Source organism: Coregonus clupeaformis, chromosome 30, assembly GCF_020615455.1.
Source record: "Coregonus clupeaformis isolate EN_2021a chromosome 30, ASM2061545v1, whole genome shotgun sequence".
In the NCBI taxonomy this organism is placed as follows: domain Eukaryota; kingdom Metazoa; phylum Chordata; class Actinopteri; order Salmoniformes; family Salmonidae; genus Coregonus; species Coregonus clupeaformis.
In genome coordinates, this window is record NC_059221.1 from 16,950,989 (window position 1) to 16,970,883 (window position 19,895).

General features: G+C 43.3%; 1 protein-coding gene across 1 annotated transcript in view; it reads left to right on the plus strand.

Moving 5' to 3' along the window:
• The first annotated feature begins 4,561 nt into the window (after positions 1-4,561).
• The window catches only part of LOC121545765 (synaptotagmin-6-like), a 98,301-nt gene continuing 82,967 nt past the window's right edge, over positions 4,562-19,895 (plus strand). Inside the window, exon 1 of the mRNA XM_045209382.1 lies at positions 4,562-4,718. Coding sequence (XP_045065317.1) covers positions 4,562-4,718 — 157 coding nt within the window. The remainder of the gene's footprint in view (positions 4,719-19,895) is intronic.

A 19,895-nucleotide genomic window follows, 5' to 3' on the forward strand; every position in this document is an offset into this window, starting at 1 on the left:
GACTGTCACGTCCAGAAGTCTATTTCTCTCTCAAGCGCATTAGCAAAATACAGCGCCGTCACATTAGTCTATCCCCATGCTTCATGAGTGTTTTTCAGCTGTGGCAGAAATGATGCTGCTCTGTCCCGATAGTAAGAGTGTAATATTATTTATATATAAACATTTTAATATTTTAATTAAGTAGGGACAGACACAATTGTCTCCCCATTGATACAGTGTATAAACAACAGTCTGATGCATTGCACCATCACACTTTAGTTCACATGAATTTCCAGTGCTTTCCACTGCTCCCATATACATTAGTACATACCTTATGGCTTGGGCAACAGGTGGCTGGTAAGTGACCAACCAGTATTAGCCAGAAACACCACAGGTAAATAAAGAGGACGGGATCAGCTAGAGCAGATGGAGAAAGTAATTGACTCCTTTGAAGAGGTGCAGCCGGAAATGATTTGTTGTCTGAGCAGATCCAATCCTCATTACCTGGGAGCAACCGATGTATCCAACCAGGACCAGAGGAAACGAGGGGGCGAACAATGACCAAGATAAGTGCCCTATTATCCTAGCAACCATCTGAAGAAACACCTGGAAAATGGACACAACTCTTTTAACACAGCTGCTCTGTCTCCAGCCAGGTCACACCATTTGTCTCGGCTCAATTAAGTAAGGGAATCAAAAGGGAATCTGGGCTGGTCCGGCCTCTATATGATTTTGTATGTAGGCTAGAGGAATTGTTTGCTCCATCCCATTCTTCATTAGGTTGATTAAATCACAGTTGAATAATGTTAAAGTCAGCAACAATGTAATTAAGGCTCAGCGTCAGGGAAGTTCATGAAGAGTTTTAATATGATTGTGTGGAGACTAAGTCAAGTCAATTAAAACAAGTTTCTACTGACTGTAGATTAATATAAATTAATGATTCATAAAAAATATATATTGAGGGTCCAACCCTTATCATAACGATGATCTGAAAATAAAACCAGTATTGTTTTCAGTCAACAGTTGAATCAATTATTACCAAGAGAATATAGCTATTCGTTTTAATGGAATCCTAACACAGAAAATCACGATCTCACACATTTATTATAGTATTTCACTTTTATACAAGTTCACTAAGTGAAGTGTTCTAATATAACATATCAATAAAGCATCTTAACGTACACATGCCCACACAGACACACTCACAAGGTCATCTAGTTTACCAATACGAATACCACCGTACCTTCTCCGCTATGCAATCCGGTTTCCGAGCTGGTCACGGGTGCACTTCAGCCACGCTCAAGGTCCTAAACGATATTATAACCGCAATTGATAATAGACAGTACTGTGCAGCCGTCTTCATCGACCTGGCCAAGGCTTTCGACTCTGTCAACCACCGCATTCTTATTGGCAGACTAAATAGCCTTGGTTTCTCAAATGACTGCCTCGCCTGGTTCACCAACTACTTCTCAGATAGAGTTCAGTGTGTCAAATCGGAGGGCCTGTTGTCTGGACCTATGGCAGTCTCTATGGGGGTGCCACAGGGTTCAATTCTTGGGCCGACACTTTTCTCCGTGTATATCAATGATGTCGCTCTTGCTGCTGGTGACTCTCAGATCCACCTCTACGCAGACGACACCATTTTGTATACATCTGGCCCTTCATTGGACACTGTGTTAACAAACCTCCAAACGAGCTTCAATGCCATACAACAATCCTTCAGTAGCCTCCAACTGCTCTTAAACACTAGTAAAACTAAATGCATGCTTTTCAATCGAACGCTGCTGGCACCCGCCCACCCGACTAGAATCACCACTCTCGACGGGTCTGACCTAGAGTATGTGGACAACTACAAATACCTAGGTGTCTGGTTAGACTGTAAACTCAACTTCCAGACTCACATAAAGAATCTCCAATCCAAAGTTAAATCTAGAATCGGCTTCCTATTTCGCAATAAAGCCTCCTTCACTCATGCTGCCAAACATGCCCTCGTAAAACTGACTATCCTACCGATCCTTGACTTCGGCGATGTAATTTACAAAATAGCCTCCAACACTCTACTCAGCAAATTGGATGTAGTCTATCACAGTGCCATCCGTTTTGTCTCCAAAGCCCCATACACTACCCACCACTGTGACCTGTACGCTCTTGTTGGCTGGTCCTCACTACATGTTCGTCGTCAAACCCACTGGCTCCAGGCCATCTATAAATCACTGCTAGGCAAATCCCCGCCTTATCTTAGCTCATTGGTCACCATAGCAGCACCCACCCGTAGTCTGCGCTCCAGCAGGTATATCTCACTGGTCATTCCCAAAGCCAACACCTCCTTTGGCCGCCATTCCTTCCAGTTCTCTGCTGCCAATGACTGGAACGAATTGCAAAAATCTCTGAAGCTGGAGACTCTTATCTCCCTCAATAACTTTAAGCATCAGTTGTCAGAGCACCTTACCGATCACTGCACCTGTACACAGCCCATCTGAAATTAGCCCACCCAACTACCTCATCCCTATATTGTTATTTATTTTGCTCTTTTGCACCCCAGTATCTCTATTTGCACATAATCTCTTGCACATCTAGCATTCCAGTGTTAATACTATTGTAATTATTCTGCACTATAGCCTATTTATTGCCTTACCTCCATAACTTGCTACATTTGCACACACTGTATATATATTTTCTGTTGTATTTCTGACTTTATGTTTTTTACCCCATATGTAACTCTGTGTTGTTTTTATTGCACTACTTTGCTTTATCTTGGCCAGGTCGCAGTTGTAAATGAGAACCTGTTCTCAACTGGCTTACCTGGTTAAATAAAGGTGAAATAAAAATAAAAAAATAAAATAAAAAATACACACATGTGCAGCCAAGAACACTTAAAAGGCTATTAGGATGCACCCACATCCAAAAATCACTCCAAAGTCGATACAGACAGTGATTAGGTCAAGTGATATGTCTCCCATACACAGTCAGTCCCTCTTCTTCCTCCTCCCTCCTCCTCCTCCCACCTTCTCCTAACTGTTGCAAATACTCAGCACGCTAAGCACCAACCTGAACTGAGGGGTAGACGTAACATAGTAAACATAAATCCGGGACACTCCAATTAGTATGATATGTTACGTTTGGTATGGTATGTCCATCATACATTTTGTATGATATGTTATGAATTACAATTCGAATGAATTGTTACGAATTGCAATTCGTACAATATGTTATGAAATTGCTAAACATGTGATATGTTACGAATTCCAATTCCAAACTAGGTGGCTAACGTTATCTAGGCTTGGGGTTAGGCTTAGGGGTTAATGTTAGGGTTATGGTTAAGGTTAGTGTTAAGGTTTGGGTTAGGAGATGGGTTAAAGGAATTTAGTTTAGGCGAAGGGTTAACTAACATGCTAAGTAGTTGAAAAGTAGCTAAAAAGTAGTAAGTAGTTGCAAAGTTGCTAATTAGCTAAAACGCTAAAGTTGTCTGTGATGAGTTTCGAACACACAACCTTTGGGTTGCTAGATGTTCACATTATCTGACACATCCACCTGATCAACCACCCTACTTTTGTTTTTGCCTTAAGTAACCTACTCTAATATGTAACCATATCAAACATAACATATCGTACTAATTTGAGTGTCCCGGATGTACTTTTACTATGTTACGTCTAGTCTATGATACCAGGCTGTAAGCACAGGCAATCACATTGTGGAGGAGGGGAAAGGAGAGGAGAGGAGCAGTGAGCGTGCCAGACACAGGGGATTTATCTTAGCCCAGGGAGGGAGCGATACCGGAGGGAAGTGAAACCAGAGGGGAGACCCGGAGCGGAGGATCAGCCGACCTGAGAAAAACAAGCAGCCCACTGGTCCTAATGAGAGGCTTTTCATTACTACACACACAGACAGAGACAGAGGTAGTGGCATGGCATGGGAGGAAGGGGGAGGGGGGATGGGGGGAAAACAAGGGCAGGAGGGCTTTAGTATTCATATGAAGGTGTTGCCGAGTAAACTCATCTGTTGCGTTTCTTTTTTTTTTTTTTTGGGGGGGGGTATAATGAGGGAGGAATGGGAGAATGGGGGGAGAACGGGGGAGCGAGGATGCACAGGCTCTAGTCTTCATATTCAATTGTTGCCAAGTGAACTCATCTGTTGCGTTCGATTTGCCAGAGCTTCAGAATAAATGTGATGCAATAATTCTGCCCCTAGAATACCTGGGGTGATCAATTAAGCCTTAGCCTACACTCGTACACACACACTGTCCCCAACCGTAAGCCACACGTGGACATACACACATACATATACACACATATAATACACATACACACAAACTTGGCCAAGATCCGACACACACTCACATTTAGACATGCACATACACACTAACCTCCACAATGTCACACACACATACTTGAGAGACAGTACAATACAGAACAACAAGAATCAGCCGTACGGACAGAGTCAAGTCTCATTTATCTTCTTTCTATGGGCGGCTGTGTGTCTATTTGTGTGGGTGCAGTGCTGCATACGTTACGTGGCGTGAGTCTCCTTAGATGAGCACGTTGCTGAGATACAGTGCTGAGAGACAGTGGATGCAGCTGGGAGCATGAGTCCTGACGGAGAGGAGTATGACATGTTCTGTCAGAAAGCTGTGACCCTGATTGTTGACCTCTGCCTCCAGAACCACCAGTTATTGGACCAGGACACCTGCCAGGACTTCTTGTTTCTGTTGTCCAACCAGAATTCGGACTACAAGGACCCAGGTAAGAACATTTAGAACATTTCCATAGAACATTATGTATGTTCTGTTACATTGTCTATATTCCAGAATATTCCAGGCACTGTGTTTCTGCAGTGTGAGTTGGTGACCGTAATTGGTTTTCCCTGCTGTCACTACTTTTTGTTTCTCAAACAGTGAGCTCATATTTGTGACGTTTGTGCTGAAAGTGCCTTTCTTGGAGTAACAACTTTTATATACAGTACAGTATGATTGGGACTTAATGTTGTGTTAGGGGACTTTTTATATTTTATATGTAGATGCAATTTTTCAGAACTAATGTATTTTTTTGAAGAAAGAAATCACACTTGCACGCGCACACGCGTCCATGGTTGCTTGGGTAGGGGTCAGGCTGGGCCTTGGACACATCTCTGATTCGTTTTTGTGACCTCAGGGCAGAGCAACTATAGGTATACAAAATAAACTCAGAGTGACTTTTTAGTTTGTCTGGGTGAACAGAGCTCCTATAAAACTAACAAATCAGCCTTTAGCTGACTAATGTCTGCTGATGCTGTCCTGATCACTCAACCGTTAATATTAGCATTATAACAGTTGTGAACCCACAACTCCCGGCCACTGAAATGAACAATATTGATGCGTGGATGGAAAAACTTAATGAGAGGACTCATGAGAATCTAGGCACACTTTACTTTAGTGAAGAATCTCACTCAGTGCTATTAGCCTAGTACATTTACTGCACCAAAGTTAACGCAACGTATGAGAGGTACCTTCAAAAGTTCTCAAATGTCCCACTGTGATTCATTATAGGAGTCATCCCAACCGTTAATTATATCAAGTACACACTGTCTATTTTTTCCATTGACATTTATCCTCTGTCTGAAGTGAGGGCCTATCATAATGAAAAACACTACTCAGCCTACATTACAGTCATCTGCATATTATTGGATATTGAAATGGCTAGGAAGAGTTCTGCTCATGCATTTAACATAAGTGTGCAAATATTAGCTTTTGATGATATGACCTGTAGGCCCACATATTGCAATCTATTCCAGAGATTTATAGATCAATATAACCATTTATACACCATTCATTTAAGAATTGATTATACCAAATGTACTGATTTAGTATTAATATATTTGACAATTTTATCATCACCTTTCGTATTCATGATTATAAAAGATATTGATATACATATGTCTATATGAATGGAATATGATGTTTACATTTAAAATGGTTTTGTAAATGCTTATACATAGATCAATACATCAGTGAAACATAGAGCTACAGTATATTATAGGATTGAAGAGCCAGCCAGAGAATTTGGACTGTAGGCAGGTACACAACAAATGTCTTTCAGCTATGTTTCTGCTGAGATGGGTCCCCCAAGGGTATGCATCACACCGTTCCTGACAAAATCCTGTGTCACTCCGCATTATCCTCAGCGAGGGAATCGAACGTACTTCACCGTGCCATGGGCGTCCGTCACTAAGCTGTGGGGGCATTAAATGCCATTGCATGTTATTCACCCATCACTGACAATCTCTTCTGCCACATGAAGGCTAAACTGAAGGCGTTTGGCTTTCTTATTGTTTGGGAGAGATGTAGAGGGGAGATATAGACAGAACTCAGATCAGGCGACAGCCTGGCACCTGCTACCTGGGACTGTGTTGGGCTACTGTAGGATACTGTAGTATACTGTTTACTGTATATTCACATACCAAATGCCAGGTGGCTTAGAACGGTTTATTATAAGACTTCCACTTTGTATGAGAGGCTACAGTATATCAAATCAAATGTATTTGTCACGTGCCGAATACAACAAGTTTAGACTTTACTGTGAAATGCTTACTTACAAGCCCTTTCCCAACAGTGTACAGTTGAAGTCGGAAGTTTACATACATTTACATTTACGTAATTTAGCAGACGCTCTTATCCACAAATTGGTGCATTCAACTTATGATAGCCAGTGGGACTACTTTTTTTAAAATGGGGGGTGGGGGTGGGGGGTAGGTAGAATGATTACATTTATACTATTCCAGGTATTCCTTAAAGAGGTAGGGTTTCAAGTGTCTCCGGAAGGTGGTCAGTGACTCCGCTGTCCTGGCGTTGTGGGGGAGCTTGTTCCACCATTGGGGTGCCAGAACAGCGAATAGCTTTGACTGGGCTGAGCGGGAACTGTGCTTCCGTAGAGGTAGGGGGGCTAGCAGGCCAGAGGTGGATGAACGTAGTGCCCTCGATTGGTTGTAGGGTCTGATCAGAGCCTGAAGGTAAGGAGGTGCCGTTCCCCTCACAGCTCCGTAGGCAAGCATCATGGTCTTGTAGTAGATGCGAGCCTCAACTGGAAGCCAGTGGAGTGTGCAGAGGAGCGGGGTGACATGAGAGAACTTGGGAAGGTTGAACACCAGACAGGCTGCAGCGTTCTTGATAAATTGCAGGGGTTTAATGACACAGGCAGGGAGCCTAGCCAACAGCGAGTTGCAGTAATCCAGACGGGAGATGACAAGTGCCTGGATTAGGACATGCACTTAGGTTGGAGTCATTAAAACTCATTTTTCAACCACTCCACAAATTTCTTGTTAACAATCTATAGTTTTAGCAAGTCGGTTAGGACATCTACTTTGTGCATGACACAAGTAATTTTCCCAACAATTGTTTACAGACAGATTATTTCACTTATAATTCACTGTATCACAATTCCAGTGAGTCAGAAGTTTACATACACTAAGTTGACTGTTCCTTTAAACAGCTTGGAAAATTCCAGAAAATGATGTCATGGCTTTAGAAGCTTCTGATAGGCTAATTGACATCATTTGAGTCAATTGGAGGTGTACCTGTGGATGTATTTCAAGGCCTACCTTCAAACTAAATGCCTCTTCTCTTGTCATCATGGGAAAATCAAAAGAAATCAGCCAAGACCTCAGAAAAAAAATTGTAGACCTCCACAAGTCTGGTTCATCCTTGGGGTTAATTTCCAAATGCCTGAAGGTACCGCATTCATCTGTGGGTCAATATCACCATAAGGTGCCTTTGAGACTTCCCCATTTCCCCCCAAAAAAGCTGAGATTTTCCATTGAACTTCATATTCATTGTATTAAGTATATGTTATGCTGTTAGAAATGCATATTGGTCAAGCTCCCACACTTTTTATAAATTAACTGCAAGCAGACAATTTACATGCAAACAGCAAAATATGTCCACCCTGTCATGGACAATTTCAAAGCAGAATAAATACATTGTAATTACATAGTGATTATAAAACGTACATTTTCAGAAAACTATTTAGTCACTTTCTCAACAATATATTTTAGTTTATGGGAAAAGTATTTGGATAATAATGAAATTATGGCAAACTATTTGTTTCTCTATAAAATCTGCGAGAGTTGCACTTTCTTTTCTAAATAAAATCTAACAAAAAAGATATCTGGTCAAACTTTCAAACAATACTATTTGGCCCTCATTTGTTTATAAAGGAATCACACAAAAGATTTTGCTAACTTGTGAAAATAATTTTTTTATTTTCACAGAACATGAAAATAACAGGGTGGACAGTGACATGACAGGGTGGACCCTGGGCATTACAGGGTGGACGCGTTGTGAAATGTCATTGAATGGCCTCATAAATGCAAGGAACAATGCAAGAAAATGATGTAAAAAATGCCTTTTCCCATGTAGGGGGAAATTACAAGTTGAACAGACTGTTTTTGATCCACTCTACCTGCATGCAGCCACTGAATAAAGATGCCCAAAATGAGACATTAATGTGGCCTTCTAGCGTTAAACTCTGTACATCATTCTGCACAGTGAAAGTCAAACATTCAACTGTAGAACAAGAAGAAAAATGTTTTTAAGTTGAGAACAGTTGATTTGAAAAAACAGAATATTACAGAAAGATCACTTGGACGCATCTCCAAACAGTCTCTCCCCTTTCTGCAGAGACATGGCTCAGTTCTGCAGTTGCTGTTCCACATACTTCCATGCAGACACTTCAATCTGTACAGAGCGCTTGTTCAGAGCCTGTGGTTCTGGTATTAGGCAAAGTACCTGCCAGTCATGGTACCAACAGATGTCGTCCCGAAGACTTGGCCATTTGAACTTGTTTATACCATGGCGTTGCATACACTTAACTTTCACACTGTGCCCTTCTGCATCCATGATGATACCTGGGTATGCTTCATTGTCATAATTAACGACGCACCACTCTCCAATGTGCTTTACCTCAATCATTTCTGGTCTCCTAGGATTATCTGGTGTCTTTCCACATGCTGGGGACTTGTCAGATGAAACAGGAACATTAGCTAGAGTGACCTCTTGAAGGTTAAAGCAGGGGCAGTCCAAAACACCTTCCTCCCTTTTACACAGACATGAAATGTCTCTGTATTTCATTTGGCCGGGTGTCAGACTGATAGCTTGGTGGATTCTCATAGTGCCTTTTATGGCAGCTATTGCAGGTACCTCAGGCTTTGATTCAATATCCCTCTCTGGGATGAAGAACAGCTCGACAGATGTGTCCAGGCTTTTCAGCTTGTTATACAAGCTCTGGGCATCAGGAATGTCTCCTCCATGGGCTACAATCCGGTCTGCTGACCTCTTGAGGGCCCCACCCACACCATCTGGTGCCCCCTTCCCATGATTAGCCTCAAAGAAATTCCACGTTATTTCTTTGAAGCCATACTTGTAGGGTTATATTAGTTATCAATATGTCATTTTATGGGGATATAAACAGTTGATAATTGTCCTTCAAATAAATCTAAACTTTCTAATAAGTCTCATCAGCTAAACTTCCAATGATCTAACCTGGAGGGCCCTGGCTCATGCTGATTTTCAGGAGTTTCAGCAGGGGAGTTGGGAGGTGTCTCTGACTGTAGCAAAGCACTGGCCCTGTTTCTGGCTCTGGCTTGACTTTTTGCCTCTCTCCATTTCTTTCTTTTTGCCCTCTTCTCTCTCTCACTGAGCTCATTGACACCCTTCTTCTTTCCAGTCTCTCTGTCTTTTTTACATTTGACCCTTTCTTTCTCAAGGTACTTTCTTCTTCTGTCTGGGTCAGCATCACGACGTTCCCGATATCTCCTTGCTATCTCAGCTCCTTTTGATCTCATTCCTTGAAAAATACGATTCAAAATGTTCCCTTACACACTTTAATTGGCAGTCCCGGTAAACTAGGCTTGCATTATCAAACTAGGTTTGCTGATACCGATATCGCCAAAAATTGTCCATATTGTCCATTCTTACTATGTATAGCATGTACTGTTATAAAATGTGTGTAATAGCTGTTGTAATATGTGTAACATTATCAGTATGTGGCCTAAACTATGCACATGTCCTTCCTGTCATGAACCATGTCCACCCTGTCATGGAAGGCTTGCTGACAGGGTGGACAATGACAGGGGTGGACATTTTTGGCTAATGTTAGCATTTAATGAGCACATGGTGGACCTTCACTTAGCAACATACTACAGTTAGCAAGCTGACTGTGTACTGTTTTACAAATATATTTCAAAGTTCTGATAGGTTTTTCTATCAATTGATATTTCACTATGACAGAGTGGACATGTTAAGCTTGACAACATCCAACTACACACATAATATGATGAAAATTATGAAACATAAGTGTAAATACTTACTCTGCAACTAGACACTGCTTCAGCCTTCATTGAAGAAAGACAAAATGCTCGTAGTGATGTCACTGAAAACATCAGTGGGTTTCTTAAAGGGGCAGTTACCCCATAATGACAGGGTGGACAGCAATTTCAGGGACACATGCAAAATGTTCAATATGATTATGAAAATACAATATACATGATCAAAATTACTTGTTTTATCAAATAACTTATTGTGGACAGTAAAACCATGTAAAATTTGTTTGGATTTAGTATAATTTAACCACTTATTACACACACTGTAGTTAGCAGAGCAGTGTGTGGGACATGCCAAAATCACGTACATCCAATGAAAAAAATTTAATAAAATGAAGGAAACACTTTTTTAGAGACTTATCATTCTACTGATATGTGTGCAAATGTTTGGCCACTTATAATAAGACCTCAGACTTTCATTATTCTGCTACATTTTCATGATGACTGAGTGAGTCTGATGAGGACACCAAAGGCACCTCATAGTGATATTGACTCCTGTACGAACAATAGTACGCAAGTATAAACACCATGGGACCACGCAGCCGTCATACCACTCAGGAAGGAGACGCGTTCTGTCTCTTAGAGATGAACGTACTTTGGTGCATAAAGTGCAAATCAATCCCAAACAACAGCAAAGGACTTTGTGAAGATGCTGGAGGAAACAGGTACAAAAGTATCTATATCCACAGTAAAACAAGTCCTATATCAACATAACCTGAAAGGCCGCTCAGCAAAGAAGAAGCCACTGCTCCAAAACCGCCATAAAAAAGCTAGTCTACGGTTTGCAACTGCACATGGGGACAAAGATCTTACTTTTTGGAGAAATGTCCTCTGGTCTGATGAAACAAAAATAGAACTGTTTGGCCATAATGACCATCGTTATGTTTGGAGGAAAAAGGGGGGCCTTGCAAGCCGAAAAACACCATCCCAACCGTGAAGCACGGGGGTGGCAGCATCATGCTGTGGGGGTGCTTTTCTGCAGGAGGGACTGGTGCACTTCACAAAATAGATGGCATCATGAGGAAAGAAAATTATGTGGATATATTGAAACAACAGCTTGGTTGTAAATGAGTCTTCCAAATGGACAATGACCCCAAGCATACTTCCAAAGTTGTGGAAAAATGGCTTAAGGACAACAAAGTCAAGGTATTGGAGTGGCCATCACAAAGCCCTGACCTCAATCCTATAGAACATTTGTGGGCAGAACTGAAAAAGCGTGTGTGAGCAAGGAGGCCTACAAACCTGACTCAGTTACACCAGCTCTGTCAGGAGGAATGGGCCAAAATTCACCCAACTTATTGTGGGAAGCTTGTGGAAGGCTACCCGAAACGTTTGACCCAAGTTAAACAATTTAAAGGCAATGCTACCATTGAGTGTATGTAAACTTCTGACCCACTTGGAATGTGATGAAAGAAATAAAAGCTGAAATAAATAATTCTCTCTACTATTATTCTGACATTTCACATTCTTAAAGTAAAGTGGTGATCCTAACTGACTTAAAACAGGGAATTTTTACTAGGATTAAATGTCAGGAATTGTGGAAAACTGAGTTTAAATGTATTTGGCTAAGGTGTATGTAAACTTCCGACTTCAACTGTAGTTAAAAAGGAAGAAAATTAACAAATAGATAAAAAGAAAATAGTAACACAATAAAATAACACAATAACATAACGAGGCTATATACCAGCTATATACCAGCGACTCCTGAGTGGCGCAGTGACTCCTGAGTGGCACAGTGGTCTAAGGCACTGCATCGCAGTAATAACTGTGCCACTAGAGATCCTGGTTCGAATCCAGGCTCTGTTGCAGCCGGCCGCGACCGGGAGACTCATGGGTGGCGCACAATTGGCCCAGCGTCGTCCAGGGTAGGGGAAGGAATGGCCGGCAGGGATGTAGCTCAGTTGATAGAGCATGGCGTTTGCAATGCCAGGGTTGTGGGTTCAATTCCCACGGGGGGCCAGTATAAAAAAAATATGTATTCACTAACTGTAAGTCGCTCAGGATAAGAGCGTCTGCTAAATGACTAAAATGTAAAATATACAAGGAGTACCAGTACCGAGTCAGTGTATTGGGGTACGAGGTAGTTTGGGTGATTGATTGAGCTAATATGTACATGTAGGTTTGGTTAGGTGGTTTATTGAAGTACTATGTACTTGTAGGTAGGGGGTGAAAAGCAAAAAGTCTGGGCAGTCTTTAATTAACTGTTCAGCAGTCTGATGGCTTTGCGATAGAAACTGTTCAGGAACCTTTTGGTCCCAGACATGCTCCGGTGCTCTGGTACCGCTTGCCATGCGGTAACAGAGAGAACAGACTGTGACTTGGGGATCCTCGAGTCTGACCATTTTTAAGGCCTTCCTCTGACACTGCCTGGTATAGAGGTCCTGGATGGCAGGGAGCTCGGCCCCAGTGATGTACTGGGCCGTACGCACTACCCTTTGTATCGCCTTGCAGTTGGATGCCGAGCAGTTGCCATACCAAGCGGTGATACAGCCAGTCAAGATGCTCTCAATGGTGCAGCTGTAGAACTATTTGAGGATCTGAGGTCCCATGCCAAATATTTTCAGCCTCCTGAGGGGGAAGAGGCATTGTCATGCCCTCTTCACAACTGTGTTGGTGTGTTTGGACCATGATAGGTCCTAAGTAATGTGAACACCGAGGAACTTAAAGCTCTCGACAATCTCCACTAAAGCCCCGTCGATGTGAATGGGGGTGTGCTCGGCCCTCTGTTTTCTGTAGTCCACGATCAGCTCCTTTGTCTTGCTGATGTTGAGGGAGAGATTGTTGTCCTGGCACCACACTGTCTCTGACCTCCTACCTGTAGGCCTTATCGTCATCGGTGATCATGCCTACCACCGTCGTGTCATTAGCAAACTTAATGATGGTGTTGGAATCTTGTGCGGCCACGCAGTCATGGGTGAACAGGGAGTACAGGAGGGGGCTAAGCATGCACCCCTGAGGGGCCCCTGTGTTGAGGGTCAGCGTGGCGGATGTGTTGTTGCCTACCCTCACCACCTGGGGGCGGACCGTCAGAAAATCCAGTATCCAATTGCAGAGGCAGGTATTTAATCCTAGGATCCTTAGCCTAGTGATGAGCTTGGAGGGCACTATGGCGTTGAATGCTGAGCTGTAGTCAACAGCATTCTCACGTAGGTGTTCATTTTGTCCAGGTGGGAAAGGGCAGTGTGGAGTGCAATAGAGATTGGGTCATTTGTGGATCTGTTGGGGCGGTATGCGAATTGGAGTGGGTCCAGGTGTCTGGGATGATGGTGTTGATGTGAGCCATGACCAGCCTTTCAAAGCATTTCATGGCTACAGATGTGAGTGCTACGGTTCGATAGACATTTAGACAGGTTACCTTGGCGTTCTTGAGCATGTGGACTATGGTGGTCTGCTTGAAACATGTGGGTATTTTAGAGTGGGTCAGGGAGAAGTTGAAAATATAATTGAAAATACTTGCTAGCTAGTCATCTCATGCTCTGAGTACGCGTCCTGGTAATCTGTCTAGCCCTGCGGCATTGTGAATGTTAACCTGTTTAATGGTGTTACTCACATCGGCTATGGAGAGCGTGATCACACAGTCGTCCGGAAAAGCAGGTGCTCTCGTTCATGATTCAGTGTTGCTTGCCTCAAAGCGAGCATAGAAGGCATTTAGCTTAGCTGGTAGGCTCACGTCACTGGCCAGCTCGCGGCTGGGTTTCCCTTTGTAATCCGTGATAGTGTGCAAGCCCTGCCACATCCGACGAGCGTCAGAGTCGTTGTGTAGTAGGATTCGATTTTGTCCTGTATTGACGCGTTGCCTGTTTGATGGTTCGTCGGAGGGCATAGCGGGATTTCTTATGTGTCCGGATTTGTGTCCCGCTGAGCCTTTAGCTCAGCGTGGATGTTGCCTGCAATCCATGGCTTCTGGTTAGGATATGAACGTACAGTCACTGTGGGGACTGCAACGTCGATGCACTTATTAATGCACTTATTAATGAAGCCGGTGACTGATGTGGTAAACTCCTCAATGTACATATTGTACATAATGTACATATTCCAATCTGTGTTAATGAAACAGTCCTGTAGCTTAGAGTCCGCTTCAATGGACCACTTCCACATTGAACGCGTCACTGGTACTTCCTGTTTGAGTTTTTGCTTGTAAACATGAATTAAGAGGATGGAGTTATGGTCAGATTTGCCAAATGGAGGTTGAGGGAGAGCTCGGTGTGTAGAGTAGAGGTGATCTAGAGTTATAGAATATAGATGAAAACTCTTGGTAAATAGTGTGGTCTACAGCTTATCATGATGTATTCTAACTCAGACAATCAGAACTTTGAGACTTCCTTAATATTAGAGATTGCGCACCAACTGTTGTTGACAAATAGACAAATAGAGATTTTGTGTTACTGGCCTACACACAATATGCTATAACGTCAAAGTGGAATGATATTTTTAGAAATGTTTACAAATTAATTACAAATAAAAAGCTGAGATGTCTTGAGTCAATAAATTCAACCCTTTTGTTATGGCAAGCCTAAATAAGTTCAGGAGTAAAAATGTACTTAACAAGTCACATAATAAGTTGCATAGACTCACTCTCTCACTCTGTGTGCAATAATATTGTTTAACATGATTTTTGAATGACTACCTCATCTCTGTACCCCAAACATAAAATTATCTATAATGTCCCTCAGTTGATCAGTGAATTTCAAACACAGATTCAACCAATTCAAGACCAGGGAGGTTTTCCAATGCCTCGCAAAGAAGGGCACCTATTGGTAGATGGGTACAAATAAAAAAAAGCAGACACTGAATATTCCTTTGAACATGGTGAAGTTATTAATTACACGTTGGATGGTGTATCAATACACCCAGTCACTACAAAGATACAGGCGTCCTTCCTAACTCAGTTGCTGGAGAGGAAGGAAACCGCTCAGGGATTTCACCATGAGGTCAACGGTGACTTTAAAACAGTTACAGAGTTTAATGGCTGTCCTATGAGAAAACTGAGGATGGATCAACAATATTGTAGTTAAACCATAATACTAACCTAAATGACAGAGTGAAAAGAAGGAAGCCTGTACAAAATAAAAAATATTCCTAAACATGCATCCTGTTTGCAAAAGGGACTAAAATAAAACTGCAAAAAAAAAACTGCAAAGAAATTAACATTATGTCTTGAATACAAAGCGTTATGTTTGAGGAAAATATAACACATCACTGAGTACCACTCTTCATATTTTCAAGCATGGTGGTGGCTGCATCATGTTATGGGTATGCTTGTCATCAGCAAGGACTTTTTGGGGGGATAAAAACAAACGGAATAGGGCTAAGCACAGGCAAAGTCCTAAAGGAAAACTTGGTTCAATCTGCTTTCCAACAGACACTGGGAGACAAATTCAGCTTTCAGCAGGACAATAACCTAAAACAGTTTGACATTATAGACTATTTTTTGTATACAGTTGACAAAAAATTACAATTAAATCAATTTTAATCCCATCTTGTAACACAACAAAATGTGGAAAAGTCAAGGGGCGTGAATACTTTCTGAATGGTATACCTTAAGAGAGATGGCTTGAATGGGTTTATATAAGACATCCACTTAGCATGAGAGGCTATCCTCCTCACCTTATAGAACAAGCATTGAGGATAACTTGTAGTGGCAGAAGATTTCATCAGAAATGAGGACCAATGCGCAGCGTTGAATGCAAACATATTTATTAACTCTGAAGGATAACACAAACAAAAACGATAACGTGACAGTCAACGGTCTAACACAAACCAACTAGAACAAGATCCCACAACTAATGTGGGAAAACAGCCTCTATAAGTATGGCTCCCAATCAGAGACAACCAGCCACAGCTGACACTCGTTGCCTCTGATTGGGAACCACTCTGGCCAACACAGAAATACAATACCTAGAATCCCGACATAGAAACACAACACATAGATCTACACACCCTGGCTCAACATAACAGTGTCCCCAGAGCCAGGGCGTGACAGTACCCCCCCCCTAAAGGCGCGGACTCCGAACGCGTCAACCAAATACCACAGGGGAGGGACCGGGTGGGCACTCCGCCTAGGCGGCGGATCCGGCTCCGGGCCTGATCCCCGCTCCCTCTCCAACCCCCAAAGTACCCCTGGTCGGTCTGACCCCGCTGGCCGGAGCTGGACTGCACACTGGTGGAGCGGATTGATCTAGCTCCGGCGTGAAGCATCTGACCGGTGCCGGACCAGGCACCGGTGGAACAGGCACGGGACGTGCGGACTGACGACGCACACCACTGGCTTGGTGGGGGGAACAGGCACGGGCCGTGCCGGACTGACGACGCACACCACTGGCCTGGTGTGGGGGAGCAGGAGCCGGGCCGAACGGGCTGGCGACGCGCACCATTGGCTTGGTGCGGGGAGCAGGAGCGGGCCGGACCGGGCTGGCGACGCGCACCATTGGCTTGGTGCGGGGAGCAGGAAAGGGCCGGACCGGGCTGGCGACGCGCACCATTGGCTTGGTGCGGGGAGCAGGAAAGGGCCGGACCGGGCTGGCGACGCGCACCATTGACCTGGTGCGGAGAGCAGGAACAGGACGGGCCGGGCTGGCGACGCGCACCATTGGCCTGGTGCGGGGAGCAGGAACAGGACGGGCCGGGCTGGCGACGCGCACCATTGGCCTGGTGCGGGAAGCAGGAACAGGCCGGGCCGGGCTGGCGACGCGCACCATAGGCTTGGTGCGGGGAGCAGGAACAGGCCGGGCCGGGCTGGCGACGCGCACCATAGGCTCGGTGCGGGGAGCAGGAACAGGCCGGGCCGGGCTGACGACACGCACCACAGGCTCGATGCGGGGAGCAGGAACAGGCCGGACCGTACTGGGGACACACACCACTGGCCCTATGCAGGGATCAGGAACGGGCCGGACCGGACTGGTAACACACCCCAGTACCTCTCGCCGTGCCTCCACACTTTCCTTCCCCTTTAATACCAGTGGCCCCCGTAACCTGGCGGCCTCCTCTGCCAACCCGCTGGACCGCTCTATCGCGGCCTCCTGCTGCCCCGACGTCCACGTCGTGAGCCCCCCCCTAAAACATTTCTGGGGGTCTCTCTTCCCCGTGGGCCAGGCCTCTATAGTTCTCGCCCAACTCTCGCTCTTCTGCTTCCAACTCCAGCCATTCTGCTCCTCATTTGGCTTGACCCAGTCGAGACTCTTCCTCCACTGTTCCCAAGTCCACCCTCTCTGCTCTTCATTAGGCTTGACCCAGTCGAGGTTGCCACGGAGATCTGCTAGCGACTCCCCTAGCGATGGCTCCTGGACACGCTGCTTGGTCCAGTTTTGGTGGGATCTTCTGTCACGATCGTCGGGAACAGAGGACCAATGCGCAGCGTTGAATGCAAACATATTTATTAACTCTGAAGGATAACACGAACAAAAACGATAACGTGACAGTCAACGGTCTAACACAAACCAACTAGAACAAGATCCCACAACTAATGTGGGAAAACAGCCTCTATAAGTATGGCTCCCAATCAGAGACAACCAGCCACAGCTGACACTCGTTGCCTCTGATTGGGAACCACTCTGGCCAACACAGAAATACAATACCTAGAATCCTGACATAGAAACACAACACATAGATCTACACACCCTGGCTCAACATAACAGTGTCCCCAGAGCCAGGGCGTGACACATGTACTCTCTAGATCCATCATTGTAGTGTATAAACTCTTTACAGTTACAATGTCTTAAAAATGTTTGACCGTGACATGAGGATTGAAGCTGTTCAGTGAAAGGAAAATGCCAATGAGAGGTCTTGATTCTACTCATTACTGTTATTCGTCCCTCCCAGGAAATGTATTTTTAAATAACCTTACTGTGTCGTGTTTACCTTTTTGCTGCTGCCTTTGGAGAGATAAGAGGGTATGAAAATGTGAAAGCATTTTTCTGCTGCTTTTCATGGTAGTGATTGAAGTTGTTTTCTTCTTTGTGACAAAGCTAGAGAACTACGGCTTTGGGAACAAACAATCATATATCTTCAACTGTCAGACGGCAGATGCACAGCAGCAGTGGTAATGTACAGGCAGGGGAATTTCCCAGAGACCACTGCGCTTCTAGTGTAGGTTTTAATGTTAGTCTTTTCTCACTTATTCAAATGCTGTTAGGAAAAATTGAGAAATAATTCGAAATCTAGGTACATTCCATACAGAACAGGGTCTTGATATTGCTTTAGAATATTGATCTTCGTGTATGGTATTGATGGGGCTAATTTGTTGAAATTGAGTTTGGTTGTATTCCAATGAAAATTGTCATATAAAGGAACACACCTGCTGCTTCTTATGAAAAATAAGACAATGCTGTTTAATAAGATGAATGAGAGAACAGAAAACCATCTCAGACAGATACTACTGAGATAACATTAGATTTCCCAGTTTACAACTTCCTGAACTGACATTTATTCAGTTGATGATACAGGCTAGAACTTATGCAGAATGATACAGACTAGAAAGTGCGTCACTCAAGCTGTGGAGCATTGGTCAATAAGACTAGTAGCAAGATTTTCCCATTCACTTGTGGAGCCTCTTATGCACACACACATGCATGCAGGCACACACACACACACATACGCACACACACATTAAATGTTTACTGATTTCACGTTGAATTCAGGTGGGTGGGCTCGACAAGGCTTATGTGATCACATCATACAGTATCTCTCTCGCCTCTGTCATTGTGAGATTTTATTACCTTTTTTTTATCACTTTGGTGCCATTTTTACAAGTATGTGGTACATTTTCACAACTTTAAATACAAACATCTAAACAGATCATCAAAATGGCTCAAGTTTCAAAACTCTAAGCACATTTTCAATTGACTGTACAACAAACACATTCACAAAGTCACTTGTTCACTGCACCAAATCACTCTTTCAATTTGGATACAAATTCAACCTAAGTATCTGCTTTTCAAAATGCAATATTCACATTACTTTAGGATTTTCTTGTCATTTGTTAACAATACATTTACATTTACATTTACATTTAACTATCAATTAATCAAACTGCTCAAAACTGATAACTACTGAACCAAAATTATGTATGGCCTAGTTAACGTATATAGTTTGATATTTTTACACAATAAATGAATCAATTGACATTAATTCATGTTGGAAGGTAAAACCAAATTATATATGGATGTGGCTGTAAATACTACATCATCATCATCATCATCATCATCATCATCCTCCTCCATCAGCCAGTGTGTTTCAATTGGACAAAGTGGAGTCACTATGTGCTACCATTTGGAATTGTAGTGTAGTACAATGCACTGCTGAAATACCTGAGTTGTATTTTTATGAACACCTGCTCTTTCCATGACATAGACTGACCAGGTGAATCCAGGTGAAAGCTATGATCCCTTATTGATGTCACTTGTTCAATTCACTTCAATCAGTGTAGGTGAAGGGGAGGAGACAGGTAAAATAAGGATTTTGAAGCCTTGAGACAATTGAGACATGGAATGTGTATGTGTGCCATTCAGAGAGTGAATGGGCAAGACAAAAGATTTAAGTGCCTTTGAAAGGGGTATGGTCGTAGGTGCCAG